This window comes from Phaseolus vulgaris, chromosome 7 (assembly GCF_000499845.2).
Source record: "Phaseolus vulgaris cultivar G19833 chromosome 7, P. vulgaris v2.0, whole genome shotgun sequence".
NCBI classification, from domain to species: domain Eukaryota; kingdom Viridiplantae; phylum Streptophyta; class Magnoliopsida; order Fabales; family Fabaceae; genus Phaseolus; species Phaseolus vulgaris.
The window spans coordinates 26,116,289-26,141,915 of NC_023753.2; the positions used below are offsets into that span (position 1 = coordinate 26,116,289).

At 31.1% G+C, this 25,627-nt stretch overlaps 3 protein-coding genes across 11 annotated transcripts; 2 read left to right on the plus strand and 1 right to left on the minus strand.

Annotated features, from left to right (window-relative positions):
* Positions 1-2,828: 2,828 nt before the first annotated feature.
* On the plus strand, positions 2,829-9,132 carry LOC137828966 (uncharacterized). Of its 3 annotated transcripts, none has more exons than XM_068635751.1 (13): positions 2,829-3,112; positions 3,234-3,302; positions 3,378-3,467; positions 4,103-4,180; positions 4,277-4,351; positions 4,806-4,858; positions 5,475-5,625; positions 5,986-6,096; positions 7,053-7,182; positions 7,339-7,436; positions 8,206-8,344; positions 8,583-8,635; positions 8,821-9,132. In XM_068635751.1, exons 1-13 carry the CDS (start codon positions 2,909-2,911, stop codon positions 8,932-8,934), a joined length of 1,365 nt encoding a protein of 454 aa, XP_068491852.1. In that variant the 5' UTR covers positions 2,829-2,908; the 3' UTR covers positions 8,935-9,132. The 3 variants fall into 3 exon arrangements, with proteins under 3 accessions (XP_068491852.1, XP_068491854.1, XP_068491853.1); XM_068635753.1 differs by having other exon boundaries at positions 2,841-3,112; positions 3,229-3,302; XM_068635752.1 differs by lacking the exon at positions 3,234-3,302 and having other exon boundaries at positions 2,846-3,112.
* Positions 9,133-12,796: 3,664 nt separating this feature from the next.
* Positions 12,797-18,785, plus strand: LOC137828964 (uncharacterized). 6 transcript variants are annotated; one of them, XR_011084002.1, is made up of 14 exons: positions 12,832-13,012; positions 13,101-13,160; positions 13,299-13,388; positions 13,458-13,535; positions 13,862-13,936; positions 14,281-14,333; positions 14,827-14,977; positions 15,884-15,994; positions 16,409-16,535; positions 16,627-16,724; positions 17,781-17,856; positions 17,935-18,073; positions 18,247-18,299; positions 18,513-18,785. XR_011084002.1 is itself a non-coding variant. In XM_068635746.1 (13 exons), exons 1-13 carry the CDS (start codon positions 12,926-12,928, stop codon positions 18,615-18,617), a joined length of 1,227 nt encoding a protein of 408 aa, XP_068491847.1. In that variant the 5' UTR covers positions 12,797-12,925; the 3' UTR covers positions 18,618-18,785. The 6 variants fall into 6 exon arrangements, 3 of the variants coding, with proteins under 3 accessions (XP_068491847.1, XP_068491850.1, XP_068491849.1); XR_011084004.1 differs by lacking the exon at positions 17,781-17,856 and adding an exon at positions 16,813-16,879 and having other exon boundaries at positions 16,630-16,724; XR_011084003.1 differs by having other exon boundaries at positions 16,630-16,724.
* Positions 18,786-20,631: 1,846 nt separating this feature from the next.
* On the minus strand, positions 20,632-23,710 carry LOC137828963 (uncharacterized). 2 transcript variants are annotated; one of them, XM_068635745.1, is made up of 2 exons: positions 23,553-23,710; positions 20,632-22,992 (listed from the first exon to the last, which is right to left on the minus strand). In XM_068635745.1, exon 2 carries the CDS (start codon positions 22,981-22,983, stop codon positions 20,827-20,829), a length of 2,157 nt encoding a protein of 718 aa, XP_068491846.1. In that variant the 5' UTR covers positions 22,984-22,992; positions 23,553-23,710; the 3' UTR covers positions 20,632-20,826. The 2 variants fall into 2 exon arrangements, with proteins under 2 accessions (XP_068491846.1, XP_068491845.1); XM_068635744.1 differs by having other exon boundaries at positions 20,632-22,996.
* Between the last annotated feature and the right edge of the window lie 1,917 nt (positions 23,711-25,627).

Consider the following 25,627-nt stretch of genomic DNA (forward strand, 5'->3'; position numbering starts at 1 on the left):
GGCTAAGTACACAAAGTCACTTCTAACAATACAATAAAAGTTGCTTAAAGATTACAAAGAAACTCCCACCTATGTATAAAAGACTAACATCAATGAAGGATTTACCAAAAAAGTTTTCTTTCTTAAATTCATCTAATAAACGATCTCATAATTTAATGCTTAGAAGTTTTTTTTTTTTCATGGAATGAATTTAATTCACAAAATCACACTTGGGGTATTAATATTTTATGCATTGAATAACTTCTACTTATAAATGTCTAATTAAATAGTGAAGCTTGTATGCTTATTTTTGTATCCTTTTGCTAGTGCTTTTTAGAGCATAGTTTAATTTACATTGACACATTTTATTTATAGTACTCAACATTTAAGACACAAAATAGCCTTCTCCTTGTAAGTCCCTTTGTAGTACTAACATCACCAAAAAAGAGCATGCAAACTCAAGGTTGGTATATTGTGTCACTATCATCTTTGGGATGCGTGAGTCAACATTCATGAAGTAGCAATTCAAATTACATCTTGTGAAAATCATATGTTAACTTTGTCTACTTCACTCACTTGTTCTTGTCGTTTATGTTAAGCCATAAACAATTTTTTATGATAAGACTTAAGTCTTAACATGTATGCCATGCAAAACATATCCACGTTTTGATGATAACAAATAATAACATGTTTTAAAGTATTTAACAATTTACTTGAGTGTGGAATAGGAATTAGACAAAGTCTTACCTAGTGTAAGATGCGTGAATATATTATGAATATGATGACTTTGAAGATTGGACAAAAATAATAGAAGCATATCAAGAGTAGATGAAGTCTCCAAGCAAGACGAAGTGCATAACAAAGACTCAATTTGCTTAAACCGTTAGATGCTCATCTTTATAAAATGAAAACATATGAGATGCAAGACAAAGACAATAATAGGACGTTGTCTACATGAAGTCTTAGAAGAAGACATAAGACGCAATCAAGTTGAAGACTCAGAAGACGTAAGATGTTCTAAACCTTAGATGTATTATGCACATGTTCAACACAAGGCACATTGCAAATTGTGAGACATCTATTTTTTTCTTAAGAAGACATCCCGCAAATGTTTCAGAAATAGTGCACCTATCATTTGAGTTTGTATACTCAAATTGGTATTGTAAGAATATCAAGAAGTAACCAAAAAAATTATTGTCCTTTCTGTCATACTTTTAGTATGACAAAAAATGTCGGCTTAAAGTCAAATATATTCTAAGGAAATATTAACACAAATACAAATACTTGAATCAGGTTAAGAAAAAACGCACAAAAACTTCAACCATTGAATTTATGATGTCTATGAAGAAAAACATTTACATGTAAATACAACTCATGAAATGGGTAAATATTGCATATAAAGAGAAGTTCTACCCAGGTACTAATTGATTTAAATATTATATATTTTAAAAATTGTAAAATAAAATTTTAAAATAATTTAATGTAAACAATTTTTTTTAAAATATAAAAAAAATCATTATAAAATTTAAAAAATAAAAAATATATTTTATTTATTATTTTAATTATTTATTTAAAAATGAAATTATAATAAAACATTAAGTATTTAATTGATTTTGAGTTTACCCACAATCTAGTATATTTTAATATAAATCTATCCAACATTTGTAAGAAATATTAAAAAACAATATCACTTTTGGTCCTAATATTTTTTTTATAATTATTCAATGTAATTTTGTTAGAGTGATTCAATTTGATCTTTCTCATTAAATTGACTTAACGTAATTAAGAGATAAAAATTGACTTGGAAAATGGTGTCATTCAAATCAAAATTTTAAATAAACAATAAAAATTGAATACCCAAAAAAGAAAGTAAGTCTATGATAAGGTGGAAAAGTAGTGTCCCCAAAGTCAGGTGTTGTGTGCTTTCTGTATTCTTTTGGGTCAGAATAAATAAACACATTCTCTTTGAAATTAAAATTAAAATTATTACTTATTTGTTGAGAATCTCTAATGAAATTAAGATGAAATATTAAAGAAGAAAGATGTAGAAATGGTGGATGGAACGTTGCAATCAATCACCACCTCATCCAAAAAATTACTGTCTCTACATGAACTCTTGTTTTATTAAATATTTCATCAAATCTTCATTTATTTTTATTTTATGTTACGTCAATTTTTAAATTTCATAACTTTTCTGTTAATACTAACTTATAATAATCATATTTTAATAATGTTATTTTATTTATTTTAATGATACAAGCTTTAATAAAAAAATTATAAAAGTCAGACTTTAAGCTTATAACATTTAAGTATGACCCTAATAAATATGTTATAATATGTGACTAATAAAAACCACAAACATCAAACAGTTTAATATATCCTAACATATAATCAATGGGAACCGTAAATATCAAATAATTTTATAATTAAATATTTTTTTAAAGTAATTTTCTTTACAGATACTTAAGTTTTTTTTTTATAGTTTAAAGTAAATTTATGTTTCGTATTTAAAAGAAAGTTTAATGAAAATACTTCCTATAAAGTCGAATGCATAAGTTTATGTGAATCATGTATAATACTTACTTTTTTTATTCTTATACAAGTATATATTTACGGTAATATATACTATATATAAGTAATAGTAAAATATATGCACTATTAATTATAAAGTTTATAATTTAATATTAAAACAATAAGACTGATACAAATATTTGGCACACTTTCAGTTAATTTTATTTCCCACTAAAAAAAGTCTCACATAACAAATTAAAAATACAAGACTTAATTATTTATTTCCTAAGTTTAGCATTTATTTAGTTTGAGCTGCATTAAGTAAGAAAAACTGAGTCAATAATATTATTAGTAGAGCCATGAATTGCAGGATTTGAAAAGAAAAATCAAAGGGATGAAATTCAGAAGATAGTAACCCATGAGAACAGCAACATTGATTTTTCAGAAGTCAAGCTTAGCAGGATCTATTACAAACCAAAACCTCTTAGTGGTGACTAAGATTTCCCACTCAAAACTTAAAACCCTTTTCCTCTTGTTTTCACTTATTGCTCTCCTAATCTTCACACACACCTTCTTCCACTTTTCTCACCACTTGCCACTTTTGTGCTACCATCATCAAAAGGTTAGTCTGATAAATTGACATACACTCATTTCTCATCTCACTTTCTTGTTCTTATAAATATAATATACAGGGTACTATGATATCTGATATGATTGCTAACTTTTCCCATGCTGAAGAACAGAAACTAAACTTTGGAACCCAAATAATGTCTTCTGATTCTGTTATTCCTCTCCTGGAAACTCCCATCATTGTGAGCATGATTACTGCCATTCTCATAATTATTCCTCTCAAGTCAGTTTATGAGTGTGTTATGTGTATTTGGCAGGTGGGTTTTGGTGGCGTTGGTGTGGATTTTCTGGCAGTAGTGCCATTTTTTCCTAGCCCTGATGCCAAGATCAGAACCACTGAATTCAAGGTTTTTCCTTCTCTAGCTTTCATTCACACTCTTTTCTTTCCTCTTTCTTCTATTATTGTTCTTATTACTATTATGGTTATTACTATTATTGATGCTATCACTGTTAGTCTGTTACTATTCTGCCTTTCCAACATCTCAGATTTGTGATAACTTTGAGCACATCAGACCGAGCATCACGATTTAAAATTGAAATGATGTGGTTTTAGTTTCTGGGTCCAGAAACTTTTTGATGTTGACTTTAACATTAAACTAAACTAATTAACCAACTCTAACCACTCACTTTCGGTAGAGTGGACCACTATTTTTTCCTTTTACAACTCAAATAGATTAAATAATTTGCCTTTGTTTATTCATAGTAATGTGATCCTGTTCTCACCTTTAATTATAAAGTGGGGCTAATTTTAATTTAATTGTTGCTGTTTACTTGAGTAGCACCCCTTCTATATATTTTTCAGAATTTTTCTGTTATAACTCAGGAAAAATCCCTGTGGATATCTTTTTTCTTTTATTTTTTAAACATGGGAAACTGTTATTTTTTATTTTTTTAAATTACTTCTCCAGAATGATCACTTCCTAACTGTAGTAATGTGATGACAAGGATGAGTAATGTTTGTTTGTGATTTTTGGTTTGGCAGGTCCAAGGTGGTGGAAACACTGGAAATACTATGACATGTGCTGCTCGTTTGGGCCTAAAGCCAAGAATAATTTCTAAGGTTTCTTGTTTGCTTGATGTTAGTTTATGACAGTGTACAGTACTTAACATCATGATTGTGGTTAATTTCTTGTGTTATGCCATTTGAAATCTCTAGATTTCAGATGATGCTCCGGGTAAGGCTATGCTGGAGGAACTAGAGGCTGAAGGGGTGGATACCTCTTTTTTGGTGGTATGTATATATGTCAATGTTTTTTTTGTTAGTCTGAAGAGCATAGAGTTACAAGCACTTGGATATTCTTCGTCCTACAAAAGGAAAAAGGAAAAAAAAGTAACAGCTTTTTTAGTAAAAACAATTAAACCTTGTATATTATATATATATAAAGCATGTCTTGTGAGAAGTAATTTTAGTTAAATCTAGTCTTTGTCCATCGATTTTGAATGTGCAATAAAGATTGACTCTTCTAATGCTTTATATATGTAGTTGTTGAGTTATAATAAAATACTCTTATTTTTGGTTGCATAACTTGCTACTTGGTCTATAATAGAAGTATGAATAAATTCATGAAAAAAGTTTTAAATGCCACTTTATCCTTTTGTCATTTGAACTTGGCTGTGGGAAGCAAAGCAGTGCTCAACCCAATCTCTATTTTGGGGTGATCTTTGATTTTTCCATTTGTTTCCAGGTCTCGAAGGAAGGGACTTCACCATTTAGCTACATCATTGTTGACAGCCAAACGTATGTGACATGCTTAAACAATTTTTAAACAAGATTTATGCTTATCTTGGCTAAGTCTATACAATTTCTCACTTGATGGGCTTTGAAAAATGAAAGTGTTGACAATGGCATTTATGTAAGCACAAAACTTCAATGCAATTTTTTAACTATTGTACATGTTGTTCTTTATCAGAATTAAAGTTTCACTTTAATCAGCATAATATTTTTTTCCCTCCAAAACATCATACATGGATCAGGTAAAATTCAAATTTTTGAGTTAATTTTGATTGGATAACAACACTAAGAGTATTTTAAAAAATTGCCTTAAAGTTTTGTTCTTTCAACTAAATATCTTTCGAAATAATGATAAAACTAGATTGAAGTTGAGAGGTTAACAGTGACTCAACATTCTTGTTTGTTTATATGTGCAAGTTAATCTCATACTTTACAGAGGACATTTGCAAGATCATGATGGAAATACTGTAGAATGAATGCTATTCATGTGATCTATCTTCATATGAAAGTTTCTTGCCTGATATATTGTCATGGATGCGTAACTTAAATGATTTAAATGACTCCTTGTACCTGAATTGTTCAGGTGTGCAAAATGATTAATCCTAGAAATTTGAACATTCAGGAAAACAAGGACATGTATATTCACTCCAGGATATCCTCCAATGGTCCCAGATGATCTTCACCAGGCAAATTTGTTGTCAGCACTGGATGGTGCAAGAGTGGTCTATTTTGATGCAAGGATGTCTGACAGTGCTCTTGTCATTGCTCAAGAGGTAATTACATCTTAGTTGCTACCTAGTTTGGGTAATGCGAACTTCCGTATAGAATTATTCTCATCAGATTCGTGCTTCGGTCAAAGTTGTGACTGCTATCAATACTTACTCTTAGAGAGGTTACTAATTCAAATGCCAGCAGTGATTGAAAATAACAGATCCTAAGCCTCGTAATTAGGATAGAAAACTTCAAATCCCTTTTTTATATAAAGTATTGTGAAAATACACCTATTTATCTGTCTGTAAATGAATCATTCCTAGACTCACAAATGTTGTCCTTTATGTGATTGCATTTGATATTTGAAGAGAAAGCATTGTGGTGAAACATAAGCTAAATTTAATTATATTTTTCCCTTTCAGGCATTTCGCCAGAATATATCTATCTTAATTGATGCTGAAAGGCCTAGAGAAGGGTTGAACGACCTCCTTGCATTGGCTGATTATGTTGTATGTTCGGAAAATTTTCCAAAGGCAAGTAACTCATAGTATACTATCATGAAGTAGAATCCTAGAATATCATAAATACTCGGGACCTGCGAGTCCTTTTTTGGCTTGCAGATATGTTGTATGATTCTTAGATTCCAACCATCTCATCATTAGATCATGGATTTTCTTTTGCAAATTCAAAATTGAGGCTCTGTCTTTTAGTCAGAAGAATGACCTAGGAAAAGAATTTACATCTTAAAATAAAATGGAAATATGAATTTGTTCCCATCTAACATGTGAATGGACATCCTTGTAGAGTGGAACTGGGGACTTGCTTTAGGACACATCATAATTCATTGCATCATAAAGCATAAAATAAGAGGATTATGTAACATGCATAGTGTATGCATCCCCCCACCCTCTTCCTAAAGGCATCCACCAGACTGTCCCATGGTGGATCTACAATTAGGAATGTGCCTTGACATCTTTCAGAACAGGTGCATAAATTTAGTGAAAATTCCTAAAGATCAGGTCCACCTAAGATGTTCAAAAGGAGCAGGTAAAGGAAAACTGGTAAATCAGTTCAAATAAGAAATAACTAATGAATCAGGGCATGTAACTTGACAATGGTTGACCAGCTGTGTGAGTGAACAACTTGTCACTAACCATTTCCTTCCAAGTCTAACATGTGAATGTGACCATTTTAGGGGCTTGTTTGCTTTGAGAGAATGCTTTATATTTCCATTTTTCTGTTTTTACTTTTAATTACAAAACTTTCACCTTTTGTTTCCTAAGTTCAAAGATTTATACAAGAAACCGTGAAATCGGCTTTCATTATTTTCAGGAATTTTTTCCTAATTCATTCTTTTCAATTTTAAGGTTGAATGTTTGAGCATTATTTTATTTCATATATGGTTCTCTCTTCTACTTGGTTGAACTGTTTGTGTGATATTTCTTTCAACATGAATTCCATTTATGATTTGTGAGTAACAATTTGACAGGCCTGGACAGAGGCATCATCTATTCCAAGAGCACTAGTTTCAATTATTTTAAGATTGCCAAGACTTAAATTTGCAATTGTAACTTTGGGAAAAGATGGCTGCATAATGCTTGAGAAATGTGTAGATGATGGTAAAAATACTTGTTTCCTTCTTGTTTGGGCCTTATCAAGTTGAATTCATATGCAAAAATAGGAAGAAAGTGTAGCATGTGGATAAATCATCTTTTTATTTTTTACATTTAATTTCTAACATAACATAAGTTGCAATTGCAATTACTTTCTGGCAGAGAGTTCTCATATAGAAGAAATGGATGCTGACAGCTGTTTGACATCATTAACAAAGAGAAAGGATGATAGCATAGCCATGCCAACCTGCATAGCCTCGGTGATAACCTGCTATTTATTGTTATAATTCTAGAGTGGGCTCTGATTGTGCAATGTCTTATCTTATTTCTTCTAAGATATGATCTTCCATATTTATTACCCACCATTGGACCCTTTAGGGACATGGACTGAACTGCTTCTAATAATCTGTCATATGAAACACTACTAGTACTAGTACAAAGTCATCACTTACACAAGATTAGTCCCTTTTATCAAATGGCCCAGGAGCTTGTCCAACTGGTAGATATGGCTTGTAATATATACATTTTTTAGGTAAAGAGTCACATTGTCCAGACAAAAAAGAGTCACATTGTAAATGCCCGACATGGGAGAAATTTAATTTAAGTTAGTATTCCTGGGACAAGATAACATTGGTTAACAGAACACTGCAAAAAAAACTGTGAGACTTTTGCCATGGATAGATGGTATTTTTTTAATGTGATTGCGCACAACTTATCTTGATTGTGGAAAGAGAGTTGATCCTTTGCCAATCAAGACAAGTATAGATCAAAACTTCTTTACATATTGATCAAATCATGGGCAACCTAAAAGTATGAGATGGGATACTTTTTTTGCAAAGACACTTTGATTCAAATGTCATGGAACTTCAAATATTTTAGCATTCTATTAATTGAGGTTAAAAATTTCTATACTTATAAGACCATTTTTCATAATTCTGATTTAGGGTAAATGTTGGCTAAACAATGTTTGGTTGCATTATATTCATGTAAAAATCCACCTGGATTGATCTTTTTGCTTAATCCTCCCAGTCAGTTACAAAATTAAGAGCCGAAGGGATAGGATCTGTTTGTGGGAGGTTGTATTATGGGACAGCTGAAAAGATTCCACCATCAGAGCTTATTGATACAACAGGTGCCGGGGATGCATTTACAGGAGCTGTTTTATATGGTACTTGCAACCTCTTCATATTATCTTTACACATGCTAGCTTGAATTTTCTGATTTTTCCTCTGTGCAGATCCTCAACCCAATTTCACAGATAGAATTACATTGTTCACCATAATTATATTGTATCCATCACTTCAACCTTCTCTAAATTTTGATCATGTTACTATTCAATGGCTTTTCAGTTTTGCTCCTTTGATGCTACAATTTCAGAATTTACGTAGTTGTTATTTTATCTGCAGCAATCTGTGCCAACTTACCTCCAGAGAAAATGTTGCCATTTGCTTCTTATGTGGTAAGCAAGAAACAGGATGGCTTAATTTTGGATTGCAATGCAATCGATGTTAGCACATACAAAAAGTTGTTACAGAAATACACAACATTAAAGAAACACACTTCTATTGTTTCTTTATACTTTTCTATAATCAACTGAATTGGAAATTTGGAGATAATCAAGGTTGCTTTTGATGCTAATTACAGGCAGCTGCCAAATGTAGAGCCCTTGGAGCTCGAGCTGGTCTTCCATACGGCACCAATCCATACCTGACATCCTTTACTGAGTATAGAGTGCTAGAAAATCCATCTAAATCCTAGATTAATCATGTTACAACAAGGCTTCAGGATAGAAATTTTTCTGCTGCATTCCAGTTTATAATTAATCTTTTAGCTCAAATGTGTGTTTTCGTGTCTTTGGTAGCTAATTGTAACAAATTGTATAGATGTTGGTAAAAATGTGTGTCAAATTCTAATTACTCAGTTTTGTTTTTTACAATAAAGTATTTTTCTTTATCATATTTATCTGGTTTGATATAATAATTGTTTTGATAAAATCATTTGTTATAATTTAATATTTGTTATCTTATTAGAGATTATGATAATGAGAATTAAGTCTTTTATAATTATAATCTAAATTGTTCTTAATCATAAGATTATTATGAAAAAAATAATAATAATAATCCAGATAGATCATTGGATGAATATTAATCAATTTTGTTAAAATCGTGAGTAAACATTGGATCGAGGGAGGTGTGAATTGTTATGGTTGTTTCTTTCTACACTTCCATAACTTTTTTAACATCCCATACTTTTTAAAATACTAAAAATAATTTGTATTGTATTGGTGTTTTTCATTTCAGAATAGGTGATTTAGAAAAACTTCGAATTATAGAATTCAGGAGATATTTCTAGATTGGAAATATTTTATGGATTCTATAATCCAGAAGGAGTTTCTTTAAAAAAAGTACATTCCTAATTATATATAGGATCTAAAAGGTGTTTTTAGATTACAAAATCTGAAAAGTATTTTCAAATTCGGAAATACCTTATGGATTTTGTAATCAAAAATGCACTTTTTTTAAGAAAAAATATTTTGGATCATATAATCAGAAGATATTTTCGAATTTCAAATTATACAATTCAGAAGATGTAAATAGAAAAAAAAATATTTTTACATTGTAGAATTCATAATGTATTTTTTAAAGACAAAATGGTCTTTTATGGAGGTGCAGGAAGAAACAACCATTGTTACAAGATCACTCTGAAACTCATTGAATCATGGGATTGTGTGTCACTTCAATCCTTATGATCTTGTGCAACTAGGGTTAGATGACCCATTATTGACTAAGGTTGTTTATTCCTGCACCATATCATTTAAAACATGTATCCAACATAAATTTTAAAACCCAAAATTGTCCTTATCTTTTTTGAAATGCTACAAATGAGTGTTGTGTTACTGTGGTGTGCGTTTTGAAGCTCTTATCTTTTTTTAAATGCTACAGAGGAGTGTTGTGTTACTGTGGTGTGCGTTTTGAAGCCTTTATCTTTTTTGAAATACTACAGAGGAGTGTTGTGTTACTGTGGTGTGTGTTTTGAATGGAAGTGGTGGTGGTGTAGTGAGTTGCAATAGTGATAATGGTGTAGTGATTTTTTTTTTGCAACAGTGGCAATGGTGCTCACTGGAACTTTTCCTCCAGCTCAGTGGTTCATACAGTGTTCTTCAATGCGTATGGGTTGGGTGCAAATGCAGTGTTGTTGGGTGCCTCAATAAAAGTAGAGTTTTATATCATTAAGGGCAAATAAGTCTTTTCAAATAATATTATTGGGTGCAGTCTTAATTGATATGGTGCAGGGAGAATCTGCCATTGACTAAATGACCTGATCCAACCTAAAAACAAGACTCAACACTCATCACCCTTTTTCTCTAGGGTTCCCATTGCATTAAAAAACGAAGAAAATCCACGAGAGTTCTTACTTCTTTTTGTTGTTTAGGGTATAAGGGTTTTTTTTCTTGTTAGAGTTCTCAATTTTATTTTGATTTAAGAAAAATGACATCAAGTGGTTTAGGTAACGTTTAATTTTTTGATATAGAGCATAACCTAAGTTGATTGTCGATGACGCGTATTTATTGTATTCAATAATTAATATTCTTTCTAAACAGATTAATTTGAAGGTGGAGGTTTTTAGAATTGAAACACAAACAAAGGTTAACAATTGAATAAAATTGAAAACAAAAGTTTGTTCACATATTCAAGATTGATACAATTATTCTTATCATAAATCTCTAAATATTTATATCCATATTTAAACAATTAACCAATTCAATTAATTAATTCAATCCTCCAAACATTAAAAATTAAAATTTAATTGAAAACAAAAGGTAAATCATAGATTCAAGATTCAAACCATTCTTCTTATCATAGTTATCTGAATATTCATATTCATATTCGAACAATTAACTAGTTAAATTAATTAATTAAGTCAAAGAAATTTCATTGAAACAAATATACAAATCAAATCAAAATATCATTCAATATAATTTGTATTTAATCATCAAATAAAAATTCAATTGATTCTTAATTTCTAAAATCATAAATGTAATGTGTTCGACTTTATCAATTCAGTCACTCGTACAAAATTTAGAAGTAGTTGTTCTTTCAAGGTCGGATGTTTCTTACACGTCTTCTTCTCGACCTTCAACTTCTCGAGTTTGCAGGTCTTTGCCTTCCAATATCTTCTCAGTGTCGACAAATGTACCTTCAATTATAACATTCAAGTAAGTAGGGGTTCGAATTAAGAATGCAAGTATTAGGATCAGAGTTACATATTACCTTTAATCTTAGACAACGATATTGTTGGATCTTTAGTTGTACGGGTAGTTAAACTGGGACCAATAGAGTCCAATTGTTTCTTAATCATGATTTGTGTGTGTTTATTGTGTGGTAATTCCTAATGATGATGTTGTTAATCACTGTGTTACCAGTGAAAATAATTATAGAAAAATGTCGATATGTGAAGTACCGATACATTTATTAAAGACTCGTGACCTATTTGGCAACTCGATAGTGCATAAATGAATGAGATAAATTTATTTCAAATGATATTTTTTGTAAATATCAATGACATGAAAATTTTGAAAGAAATAAGCAATATAATATGTCCTTTTGCAAGATAGAAGAAACTAACAGCCACTTACTTCTCTAGTGCAAAATTACTTAAAGAATCTGGGAATAAGTGCTCTTCTGTCTAAATCTAAAAACTCAACAAGAACTCTATAAATCTTGTATGAACCCTACAAAAACTCAACAAGTAATTGGTTGGTTCCTTAAGAACGCAACATGGATGTTTGTAGAAACACCTCTCTTAAGAACTTAGGTTGTTCTAACCTAGATTGGCTTCTTATGAACCTTTTATCGAGGATATAGATTATTTTACTAACAAAATTTTGTCCATAAAACTTTTAATATGAGACACACAATTAAGGATGCACTTTGAATACTTTAATAATGTGAAACACCTCCTGATTTTTGAACAATTGAAAATTATTTATATAATTGATTGTCAAAAACTAAAAAATATAATTAAAGTTTATCTTTAAAGAGATTCTTCTTATAAAATGAAAAGTGAAACTAAAACGGATAACAAAATTATTAAATAGTAACTAAATTTAAAAATAAAATATAAATAATTATTATATTAAGAAAATTAGATATTATTTTAGAAATTAAAAAATTATATGAAATTAATTATGAAAATTTTAGATACTAATATTTTATATTTAAAATTATTTTTATTTAGATACTAATTTAGAATTTACTAAAATTAGTTTATTTAGATATTAATTTAAAAAAAATATTTTATAAATTTTTATTGTAAATAAAAATTATTTTAGATATTAATAATTTTTTAATCTTTAATTTAATTAAATAATAATTAATATTTTGGTCTCTATAATTAATTTTTATTTAATATAGTGTATGTTTTAGAAAAAAAAAATACACCAGAATCGATGAACAACATACCTAAGTGATAAAAAATCATATTATAAAATGAAGAAATTATACAGATTTAATTTATTTTACAAAAAACTTGTTCCAAAGAGTTTTACTTTCAAAAGATAATTTTTGAAATAAATAAAATGGCATAATAGAAATATGAAACATAAATAAAGAAATGAAATATTTATTTAAGGCAAAATATGAAGCAAAGGAAAAAGAAAATGGTAGGTTGAAATAGAAGCAAAGTTGATGAAGTTCGTTGAATCTGGCGCCACCACCACTCACTCGCTCACTCACTCGCAAACCAGAAGATGTGGAACCTCTGCACTGTTGTTTCAAATGCTTCTTCAACCTTCACATTCAGCGATCAACCTCACCCACTTCTCAACTTCTTCAATGTAACTCACTCTCTCTCTCTTCTCTAATTCTCTAACTGTTTCTTCCTAATTTCCGCTTTTTGTTTCAATTACTTTGTTTGGGCCAAAGAGAAGGAGAAGGTCTCGCTGCAGGGTCACCATGTCCTCCCATCCTCAAAACGCCGTCGTTGTGAGCTCCCTCTCTCTCTCTCTCTCTCTCTCTCTCTCTCTCTCTCATTCCATTTGAAGCATTGCCGTCAAAATTAGAGAGTTTATTTCTTTAATCTCTACATATGTGTTTGTGTTTGTGTTTGTGTTGTGTGTGCAGGTGGGATGTGGAGGGGTGTCTATCGATTTCTTGGCCACCGTGGCCGCTTACCCTAAGCCAGATGACAAAATCAGAACCACCAATTTGAAGGTACCTTCTTCTTTCACTTATCATGAATACTTTTGTGTTGTGCTAACATTTGGTGGTGGTTTTTCTCAGGTTCAAGGAGGTGGCAATGCTGGAAATGCCTTGACCTGCCTTGCTCGCTTGGGCCTAAACCCAAGGCTTATTTCCAAGGTTGCTTTTATTTATCGTTTATTTATTTAAATAAACTAAAATTTTAATGTTTATGCACTATTAAAATAAAATAGAAAATACACCTTTAATCAATCAGAATCATTGTGGCTATGAATTTTAAGGTAGTTTTTGTATTAGTCAACAGATTTAATATACGTTTTAGTTTGTCATTTGATGAAAGTGTAAAAGCCTTTAAATGATCAATGGGATAATGCACTATTTACTCATGACCCTCTCAGTTTTTTTTTTTTTTGTAAAGAAAGGAATCAATAATATTTAGTGGTTTCAATTTGATACTGATACACACACGGTTGGACAATCATTAGGTTGCTGATGACAGTCAAGGCAGGGGTATAATAGACGAGCTACAAGCTGATGGTGTAGATACATCCTTTATAGTGGTAATTTTTAAGACTTCTGTTTGTAATTTGTAATCCTTGTCAATGTCATTGGATATGAGCAATATTATGATTCCATGGTGATGGTTATTATCTTCTTTTAACTCTTCACCAGGTTGTGTATGTATATGTATGCATACATTTATTTAATTTCAATGCTATTGATACTCTCACTGTTCTCTTTACACTCCTCACTAACTACTTATTGTAATTTCCTCCAGTGTATATTCTGGATTTTGAAATTAAAAGCAGTTAGTGAAGGGTGAGAATAGACAATTGAGAGGGCATCTGCCCTAACTATAGTTTTTTAATACTTTTTCAGTGGATGTATTCCCTGTTATTTGCAGGTGTCTAAGGAGGGAACATCACCATTTACATATATTATTGTCGACAACCAAACGTAATCGTCATTGGCTTATGCATGTGTTACATATCTTGACTTTACTGAGTATATTCATGATCTAAATTCGAAGAGGTTGGGGGATAGACTATGATTTGGGTAGATCTAGTCAAGATCTGGGTCACTGTCATCTGAATGTTTTTAACATAAAATAGTGGACATACTGTTGTACTTCTATTTGCATTGAAGAATAAAAATAGAAGGAAATGAACAGAAGCTGCAAACTTTTCAGTTCTACATGTCTATCGACTATAACTTGCATGTCTCCATTATCTTGTGTTTATCCATATTTGGACACTTGACAATACCCTACACTTGTTTTGACGAACCTTCACTACTTGAATGAGAAAGAAATTGTCCATTAGTTGTAAGAGTACAGAAAAAACTATTTGCTATCATTATTCAATATAAATTGAGATCTTTAATCATTTCTTCTAGTGAGATTTTGATAATTTTAATTGTAATTTGACTCATTTAAAGTGTGATTTTTCAGAAAGACCCGTACTTGTATACATACCCCAGGATATCCTCCAATGATACCAGACAACCTGTCAAAATCAAGTTTGTTATCTGCATTGGATGGAGCTAAAATTGCTTATTTTGACGGCAGGTTGCCGGACACTGCTCTAGTTGTTGCCCAAGAGGTTATCATCTGTACAATTTATTTGCAACTCTGATGCAAACTATAAGGCCTAGTCACATTTCATAGTTGAAGCAACAATAAGGAAAATAGAAGCTAAAGGCTTGAAGCATGCAAAATTTCAAAGAAGCATACACTTGTTGAATCCAAAAAGGGAGAATTTAAGGGGGAGGCGGGTGGAACCAACCAACCTTAGGGAGAGCTTTTTATGTGTATAGTTTTACTAGTTTTGTGAATACTGCTCTAGTTGTTGCCCAAGAGGTTATCATCTTTACAATTTATTTGCAACTCTGATGCAAACTATAAGGCCTAGTCATATTTCATAGTTGAAGCAACAATAAGGAAAATAGAAGTTAAAGGCTTTAAGCATGCAAAATTTCAAAGAAGCATGCACTTGTTGAATCCAAAAAGGGAGAATTTAAGGGGGAGGCGGGTGGAACCAACCAACCAACCTTAGGGAGAGCTTTTTATGTGTATAGTTTTACTAGTTTCGTGAATAGTTCTCTAGTTGTTGCCCAAGAGGTTATCATCTTTACAATTTATTTGCAACTCTGATGCAAACTATAAGGCCTAGTCATATTTCATAGTTGAAGCAACAAAGAGGAAAATAGAAGTTAAAGGCTTTAAGCATGCAAAATTTCAAAGAAGCATGCACTTGTTGAATCCAAAAAGGGAGAATTTAAGGGGGAGGTGGGTGGAACCAACCAACCTTAGGGGGAGCTTTTTATGTGTATAGTTTTACTAGTTTTGTGAATACTGCAAGTAATTTTTATGTAATTTCCCATGGTATTCTTTTACACATTTCTCTCTTTTTCATTTGTTTTCCCCTGCTTGTAAAGGAAGTTGGGGATGGACAAAGAGAGCTTCATCTGAAGAGAAGCAAACAAAATTTCATATTTTTTCAGTGCAGGCAGTTAGAAAGAATATACCCATCTTAATTGATGCAGAAAGGCCAAGGGAAGGGTTGGACGATCTCCTAAAACTAGCTGATTATGTTGTATGCTCAGCGAAGTTTCCAAAAGTAAGTGTGTTTTTTTACTGACAAATGTATAATACTAGATTTTCTCTCATCAATATGTTTTCATGTTCAGAAATGTTGAATTAATGTATTATTTATTTTGTAAAATATGTGATGTCTTATCTCATAAGAAAAGAAAAAACTATTCCCTTCTTTTGTGTGTGTGGCATGCTGATATTGTAATATCGGACATTAGCACGAATGTCATTTCAGTTATCTAATCTGTAAGCTATTCTTTTTGTGATGGTAAAGGGACATTGCTTTCCTGATACCAATGGTAAATATCATTTTCCTTTTCTGGTCGCTTTAACTCTTTTTTTTCATACACATATATTTCCTTTATTTTACTGAAACCTTATTTTTACTCTATTCTGTGGTTGAATTATTAAATAAACATGTACTCTTTTCTGCTGACAGGCATGGACAGAGGCATCTACTGTTCCACAAGCACTTGTTTCTATGCTTTTAATGTTGCCCAACATAAAATTTGTGATTGTCACTTTGGGAAAAGATGGCTGCATAATGCTGGATAGAAGGGTTGATGGTACGTATAGATGATAATGGGCATATTAGTCAGCATGTTTTATTCATTTTTCATGTAAACAGAGTTTTATTTACTGGGCCTTTTCTGGCAGCAGGACCTTCTACGGAAGAAGTGAATGTGGACAGCTTATTGGAATCATTGGAGTTAAAAAGGAATAAGAGTGTATCCACTCCAACCTGCATATCATCAGTAATGTCAACAAAACCCAGAATTCTTTTTCCTCTATTTTGGTTTTAATGAAATCTAACCCCAAGCTTTGTGCCACTGTATGGCGTAGGGTAGGCTACTTGGAACAAATGATGTTGTTGGGCTATATCAAACACCCAGCTTTTAGTAAGAGAAATGTTAGCAACACACTTGTTATTGGCTGAAGTTTATTGAAAATCACAAATTTGTAGGGTTCACTCCTTTTCAATTAATTTTAACTAATACTACTGAGAGTGTTGCTAGCACTTCTCTTTTTTGTAAAACTATTTACAGTAATGTACTAATGTATTTTGTAAGGGCTTCAAATTTCTCTTAGATGCAAAGCTTGGACAATAACACAGACTTAGGGGCAGACTAAATTCTAAAATTTGTACCATAAGGACATGGAGAATCCTTTCTATTGACATTTTCTTAAGAATTTCCTAAATGAACTTGTCAATAGTTTAACTGGCTATGAACAAGTACAATTTTTTTGTTAAAAGATTTTAAATATTGTGTCTGAGCTGTGTGTCGATGTGTCTGAGTCCAACTTGCAGACACAGCACTAAATGGTGTGTTTATACTATATGAGGTCTTTCTCTAGCTCTTATTTGGATTATCTTCCATTGAGCCAATTTCAAATCACTGAAGTGAATTGTTGTGTGCACAATTAACACCAGTTTTATAATGCTTAAACCAAGCATTGGTGCATGTTCTTTAGACATTCATTAAGGTGAATATGTTGTCTGACATGAGCTAGACATTTTTTGCAAACCGTTCTGATGATAGCCTCTAAAACTCATTTTTTTATTTCTAGAAATATTAATAAAGCATAGGGGGGTGCCAGAAAACCTTCGCATAGATGACCAAATTTAATAACCCTACATTCATTTGCCAATCTTTGACATGCAAGACTCTGAAACAAGTTTGAGCAACTTGCGTTTAGCCCTGTCACTCTTTGTTTTAGTCTTGGAATTGCGGTGTTCTACTTAACCTCTTCTACATTCTTATTTCTTTATTTTCAGAGTTAATTGTAAATTGATAACTTGAGTGTTACAGATAAATAAAAGTATACTACAGTCATTCAAAGTAAAACCAAGTGACTTGGATCGTTGAGGTTCTAGGAACAGGGATTGTAACTTTAAAAACTCACGTGCTTATTGGGATTTTGTTCAACTTTTTAGTCATACTTTTTTCCCTTTAATTCACCCAGTCAGTGGCAAAATTGAAGGCAGAGGGGATAGGAACAGTTAGTGGGAAGTTATATGTTGGAACAGCCGAAAGTATTCCACCATCAGAGCTCGTTGATACCACTGGTGCTGGGGATGCTTTTATTGGGGCTGTAATCTATGGTAAGTTCTACAGCTTTGCTGAATCTTTTCCTTATAGTCTTTGGCAAGGCCATTATATCAGAATGTGCGACTTGCGTATAAACTTCCACGTCTTATATGTTTATACTTCCTCACAACCGTATTTAACTTCTCTGAATACACCATGAGATCTGTTCTGTGCTTATTATTTTCAGCTATCTGTGCCAAGTTTACACCAGAGACAATGCTATCCTTTGCTGCTAATGTGGTATGTGGTCTTATACAAATACAATGTGTTATATGCATGGCTTATTTTGTACTTTAATTAGGAAAATGCAAATGGATTGAATCTATTGAACTAAAGCATTTTTTTTATAACTCGATTGGATAATTTTTTGCTCACAAATCACTCGAAACTGAATCCTTAGCATTGAGGGAATGGGTTAGGTACAAGAGCTTATTCATTTTATTGCCACTTCAGGCAGGTGCCAAGTGCAGGGATCTAGGAGCACGGAGTGGTCTTCCTTACCGTGCAGATCCACGCTTGGAATCCTTTATATTGGAGAAATTGGGTAGTTCATCTTAACATGTTATAATAGAGACCTTATTCTGTTTCCAAAGCTAGGTTTTCCCTTAGTTATGCAATAGTTTCAAGTATAAATAGCTTGTAATCTTTCATTTCAGATGAGATGTCCTCGTTGGGATATTCGTTGCATAGCCCTAATTTTATTATCTAAGGAATTTTCTAAGTGAAGATATTTTGTTTACTTCATTCAAATAAGAATTTTACTGAAAAAAAAACAATTGAAAATGTATTCCACTCTATCATATACATTAGAGTTAAAATGCCAAACAAAATGTATTCCACTTCAAGTCTAAGCGAACATAATAATCAACCGTTGGAACACTTGTTGTACCGTTGACAAATATACTAGTAAAAATATTGTTTGCAGGAATTGAAATGGTTAAATATTAGTTTGCCATAAACATTAAATTTGAGATATCCAAAAATTATAATAACAACGAGTAATTGATTTTGTATTATTTCTTATATGTTTTTATTCTTTTCGATTGATGGAAACATTGTAAGCATTTTGAGCTAATTAAGAGTTGTAGAGTTATTTATTCGTAATTTTTTAGGAGTATATTGAACCTAAATCCTCGATTCATTAAGTAATATAATTCGATAAAATTATTAAGAAAAATAATTATCTCAAATGAAAACTAATTAATTGCATTCAATTTTTTAATTATGATAATTTAATTTGTTCTATCTCTAATTGTAAACAGTCTCTAATTTCGGAGTATGAGATTGTTTATAGATAAATAAACAAGTATAAGAGAGATAAAACATCAGGATAATTATAATAAATTAACACACAAAAGATATAAAACTTATAATTCAGGAAACTACGTCAATTCTCTAACTAGAGAATGTTACGCATAATGTAAAACATAAAATTCAATATTAGTTAAACAATTGGATGTATAAAATTAACTTCCAGTCTTTCTATTATGTACAATTATTCACAACCAAAAATCTCTTCTCTCCCGTGTTATTTTGGTTTCTTATAACTCTAATGTTTGTACTTCATATTTCTTCCAAACCATAATTTCTGGTTCTAAACATGAAACAACAAAAATAACAAGGACTGCTTCTTCCTGCACCTACATAACTGCTTGTACCACAACATACTAAATATAAAAAACGTTTTAGATTTATAAAATTCATAAGTTTTTTTAAATTTGAAATAAGTCTATAATTATATAATTCGAATATATTCTGAATTTCATAATTCGAAAATTAATCTCATATCTAAAAAAGACTTATGAATTTCATAATTTGGAAGATCTTATATTAGTAAAGACTTTAAATCGGAAGCTAATCCCGTATCTGAAAAAATGACTTTCAAATTACATAATTCTTAATTCAAAAGTTAATCTTATGTATAGAGAAGACTTCTTGATTATCTGATCAAAGCGCTAATCACAAAATACTTCCGGATTACATAATCCAAAAACTAATTACGAATATAGAAAAAAACTTTCAGAAATCCAAAATATTAAAAAAATGATATTTTGGAATATAAAAACTTATGAAGGGGGCAGAAAAAGGTATGGAGTTGCAGGAAAATGCATTAAAAAAACAAGAGTGTTCTATAAAATAAATACAATTTATGATGAAATAAACTAAATAATGCATATAGTAAATAACGGGCATAAAAATCAAAGAATTGGAACATTTGATTATTCGCATAAAATTTCCCCATTACAACGCAAAAAGGCTCATTCTTCTTTTGAAATGGTTCAGAACAAAATACACAACATAGTATATTTTTTTAATATGATATCAATATTGAGCATGAAAATGCCCATTTGAATAAGCAAATGTTCCACGCTTGTTCAGCCAAGAATGCAGTCATATACACATTGCGCACAATTAATTAGCCAGGAACATGTTCATCCTCAATCATGTATAAGGATAACCTTTATTTGAACCACCGAATATGCCCCCTAAAGATTTTGTTTCTCACCAAACGAAGTTCACAATGGAATTAGAAAGACTAATAATAGATCAAAATCCAACAACCAGCAATAAGTAGCATCAACTTTCTCTTACAATAATTTAATTAAAAACATTCTCAAACAACTAGCAAGGTAACATTCCATATAAGAAAACACAACTAAAAACCATCCTCGAAGTGTATAGAGAAAACCTAGTTTGTGATATGTTGGATGATCCCACAAGAGCATCATAATCATAAAGAAATACATTGAGTTTAAAAATAATAATCTCAACAAATCAAAGGTTTTGCATCAAAGGCCTCTCTTACTTCCAATAAATCGGGGCAAAATCTTTTTGTAAGAAGTTCAACCTGCTCAGCAAATGACTTCCCTCCATGCTCTCCAACATATCGCACAATTTCGCTCCACCGTTTTCTACATAGATCACCAGACCTATGCTCAAGAAGATTGTCCCAATCCACCTCCTCCATGCAGCACGCATCCAAATTAAATAAAGCATCGACCAGGCGATAGTCATCAGTATCACTCCATCCACCACTAGCAACCATAGGTGATGTTAAATTTTTATACCACTTTGTGCAGCAGCTAACGACGGTTCTAGAGGTCAACTTCCTAGAAATTGCCTCCCAACCAATATTCTCTCGCAACATACCATGTTTTGATTTTCTATAACCCTGTGAAGCCCTCACACGTAGGTCCAGGTTCACTAAATCGAATAAACTTTGATACTCTTCTTGGGTCCAGTGTCCTTTAGTTAATTTCCTTTGTCTCACTCTACGCCATGCATCCTTTACATGAATTCGGTTTTTGCCCAATGCGTCAGCTACTTGTCTCCAGTTAGCCCCATGTTGTTCCTGGACTTTCAATAAAAATTCAAACTCTTCAGGTTTCCACTTTCGCTGCTCAGCCCTTTCAAACAAAATATGAGCACGAGTATACACACTAGCAAGTGGCCTGTGAGGTAAGGCTGCTGCAATTTCCTTCCAACAACCTCTAACTTCCGGATGAATGCCACAATGGAGAACCATATCTAGGCCTTCATCTCCCAGATCATGAGACTCTATATAATTAAAAACAGACTGTTTAATCATCTCATCTTCTTCGAGTGTAAACCGTTTCCCACGGACTAAACCATCACAACAAACCTCCACTTCATCAGAAAAAGTTACCCGTTTGCGTTTGGATAATCCACTGGGTGAAGGATTAAGAGAGCCATCATTACCTGCCTTGGCTTTCTTCCTTGCCATCATCTTTTTGTCCTTGCTTTTGCTGTCGTCACTCTTTTTTTTCTTCTTACTCTTCTTACCTTCAACATCATCTTCACCTTCATTCCTTTCAAAGACATTATACTTCTCACTTGTGCTTTCTTTACTCAATTTTTTCTTCTTACCTTGGGCATCATCTTCAACTTCATTCTTTTCAAATTCATTATACTCCTTGCTTTTGCCTTCTTCACCTGGTTTTTTTTTCTTCGTTTTCTTACCTTTGGCATCATCTTCACCTTCGTTGTTTTGAAACTCATTATACTCCATACTTTTGCCTTCTTCACTCGGTTTTTTCTTCTTCCTCTTCTTACCTTCGATATAATCTTCACCTCCATTCCTTTCAAAGACATTATACTCCTCACTTGTGCTTTCTTTACTCAATTTTTTCTTCTTACCTTGGGCATCATCTTCAACTTCATTGTTTTCAAATTCATTATACTCCTTACTTTTGCCTTCTTCACTTAGTTTTTTTTTCTTCGTCTTCTTACCTTTGACATCACCTTCCCCTTCGTTTCTTTCAAAGACATTATACTCCTCACTTTTGCTTTCTTTAAATTTTTTCTTCTTCCTCTTCCTACCCTGGGCATCATCTTCACCATCATTGTTTTCAAACTCGTTACACTCCTTACTTTTGCCTTCTTCACTCAGTTTTTCCAACTTCCTCTTCTTACCTTCTACATCACCTTCACCTTCACCTTCACCTTCATTCCTTTCAAGGACTTTAAACTCCTTACTTTTGCTTTCAGTACTCAGATTTTTCTTCTTCCTCTTCTTACCTAGGGCATCATCTTCACCTTCATTGCTTTCAAATTCATTATACTTCTTACTTTTGCCTTCTTCACTCAGTTTTTTCAACTTCCCCTTCTTACCTTCTACATCACCTTCACCTTCATTCCTTTCAAGGACTTTATACTCCTTACTTTTGCTTTCTGTACTCAGTTTTTTCTTCTTCCTCTTCTTACTTTGGGCATCATCTTCACCTTCATTGCTTTCAAATTCATTATACTCCTTACTTTTGCCTTCTTCACTCATTTTTTTCTTCCTCCTCTCCTTCTTCTCCTTTTTGTATTGAGTATCATCTTTATCTTCATCGCTCTTAAATTCATTGTAGTCGTCATGCTGGCTTTCCGCGTCTGATTTCTTCTTCTTCATCACCTTCATATCAAGCACCTGCCTGGACCATAAATTGGATATTAGAGTACCCAATGGTGGTATAAAAAACACTGCATAATACATATAAATAAAACAATTCACGAATCATGACAGAGAAGAACCACAATCTTCTTAATCCAGATTAAATGATTTAATGTTTATCACATCCAGTATACCACAAAACTTATGTAAATCAATGTTCAACGACTTCTGGAAAATAGTTGTCAACCACAGATTTGCAGAAGGTTGCAGATTATTCCAAGTAAAAAGATAAAGATAAGCAGAAACTAAATAAATGCAAATTCCTTTCAAACTATCACCTCACTCACAAACTTCAATAAACCATAGTCTCAGATCCATTATAACATCACTCAATCAAAACAACTTACACATCCTCTCAAATCCCCGCACATCCACTCCCTCAAATCCCCTCCCCAATCCAAACACACCCTTAAAGTTTAAAAAGAGAGAGAACGAACAACGAAACCCCAAACATAAACTTATTTAGGAATTGAAAACCATAATTTTGTTAGGATTGGAGCGGAAACTGCAAACAGGTTAACACAAGAAAACCGTACCTGCGCCTGGAGGTTTCAGGCGGAGCGCGGCGGCAAGGAGGTGGTCGTCGGGGGAGTGGAGAGTGCGATGAGGGTTTGGAAGGGAAGAAGCAAGGGGCAGCTAGGGTATGCTTTGTGCATTAATCTACATTGCATTTACACATATAAAAGAAAGACACATCAATATTTTTAAATATTTTAATTATTTATAAATAAGCTTTTATTAATATTTTTTAAATATTTATATAACAATAAACAAGTTTTTGTTGTCCAGAAAAATTGCTTGCTTTTAATTTTTTTAATTTAATAATTACTATTTATAATATTTTGTCCATCACATCAAAGTGATGATTTTTAATAGTGTTGTAGAAATTAACAAATATACTAGGTACAATAATAATTAACTCTCTAACATTATCTTTTTAAATGTATGAATATGTTTTTGCGATCAAGAAAATAAATAATATTTTTAAATTACTCTTAAAAGTGTTTGGTTTTTAAATTTTCTAAATCCATAGTGATCATGTATTATTTATATTATTTTGTCAAGTGGTTAAATATCATATGAACATCAAGATATTTTATTCTAACTTTTAATTCGTAAAAATAATATATATTTTAATATATTACTTAATTAAAATTGAATATATTTAAAATTACAATTTTAATATGAATACTAAACAGTTCTACATTTAATATAAAATGTTTCAATTTTAAAAAATCTTATATCATAATATGTAAATTATTTGTTATAAAAAATAAATATAATTCATGTATACAAATATTTATTTATTGTGAATTTAAAAAATATATTATCATGAATTTTTTCTTATAAATTAACATTCAAAAAATATTTGCAGTTATTACTTTATTATTTTAATAGGTTGATTTTATTTTTTAAAATATTATTTTCATGTTTTTTCTATCTGTGTTGCAAAGGTTCGGCATATATTCTTTACTCCTTTATCATAAACAATAGATAATAAATACGTTTTTCCAATAGTTTAAAAATAAATAAGTTTTTCGTTTTCAAGAAATTAAAATCATTCTTCAAACCGTTGGTTTTTAAATTTTAATTTAATAATGATTCAATATTTATAATATTTGAAAGGTTTATTCTAATTTTTTATTTATAGAAACATATAAATATAGTTTTTAAAAAAATATTTTGCAAAGTTGTTTTTTGATAATTTAATAACACTATTAAGGAATATAAATCATTAAGAAGATTGTGCCATGGAAGGTTGGTACAAACATGAGTAAAAAATCATGTCTAAAAACATAATTGGAAACATTATCTATATTCTTAAAATGTCTATGTCTCCATCTTAATATCTATAACAATTTAAACTTAATTGAAGATAATTTTCTATGATTGTTTCATTTGTCATAACAATCAATAAATCATATGGTCAACTATTTACACCAATATATATAACCATGATCAAATATATGTAATAGTCTCACAAATCAAAAGAAAATGTGATTTGAAGATATTAATTCACTAAGAGACAATAAAAAAACTAAAAATAACTAGCCATAAAAAAAATTTAAGATCTATAATAACTAGGTCTCCTTATAATATATTATGAAATGCAGATTCATTTTAAAATTAATTCATAGTATTGTAGAAATCTCTTTAAAATATCTTGTATGTGGATTAAATATGGTAGAAATTAACATACATAGTTAAAGAATATATTATTTTTGTTTTCTTCTCATTGCACTTGTTTTATATTTATTCTTCTTAGATAACGTCGAGTAAAATCAAAGGTTTTGATATCACACTCTTTTAACATTATGTGTATGTGTTAGTTAATTAAAATATTTTTAATGAATTATAAATGTACACAAATATGTGATTTAAAAAAAATCATACTTTACTTGAAATTTCATGCTTGAATTAAGTAATTTTAGGAATAATGATTCACTATTGTTTCACTATTTTCTTTTTTATTGATAATTTTTTTAACAATATAATGGGTGTTATCAAAATAAACGTTCAGGTCTCATTTTAAAAAAATAATTTTGGCAATAAAATCTTAAAATTAAATAAGTTAAAGAAATAGAATTAAAAAGTTACATATCTTATCTTG

Coding starts and splice junctions, on each gene's coding strand:
- LOC137828966 (XM_068635751.1), top strand. CDS start 2,909: ATGAGAACAGCAACATTGATTTTTCAGAAGTCAAGCTTAGCAGGATCT. Junction 4,859..5,474: donor ATCATTGTTGACAGCCAAAC/GTATGTGACATG, acceptor TTGAACATTCAG/GAAAACAAGGACATGTATAT. Junction 5,626..5,985: donor CTCTTGTCATTGCTCAAGAG/GTAATTACATCT, acceptor TTTCCCTTTCAG/GCATTTCGCCAGAATATATC.
- LOC137828964 (XM_068635746.1), top strand. CDS start 12,926: ATGTGGAACCTCTGCACTGTTGTTTCAAATGCTTCTTCAACCTTCACA. Junction 16,725..17,934: donor CTCCAACCTGCATATCATCA/GTAATGTCAACA, acceptor TAATTCACCCAG/TCAGTGGCAAAATTGAAGGC. Junction 18,300..18,512: donor TATCCTTTGCTGCTAATGTG/GTATGTGGTCTT, acceptor TTGCCACTTCAG/GCAGGTGCCAAGTGCAGGGA.
- LOC137828963 (XM_068635745.1), bottom strand. CDS start 22,983: ATGAAGGTGATGAAGAAGAAGAAATCAGACGCGGAAAGCCAGCATGAC.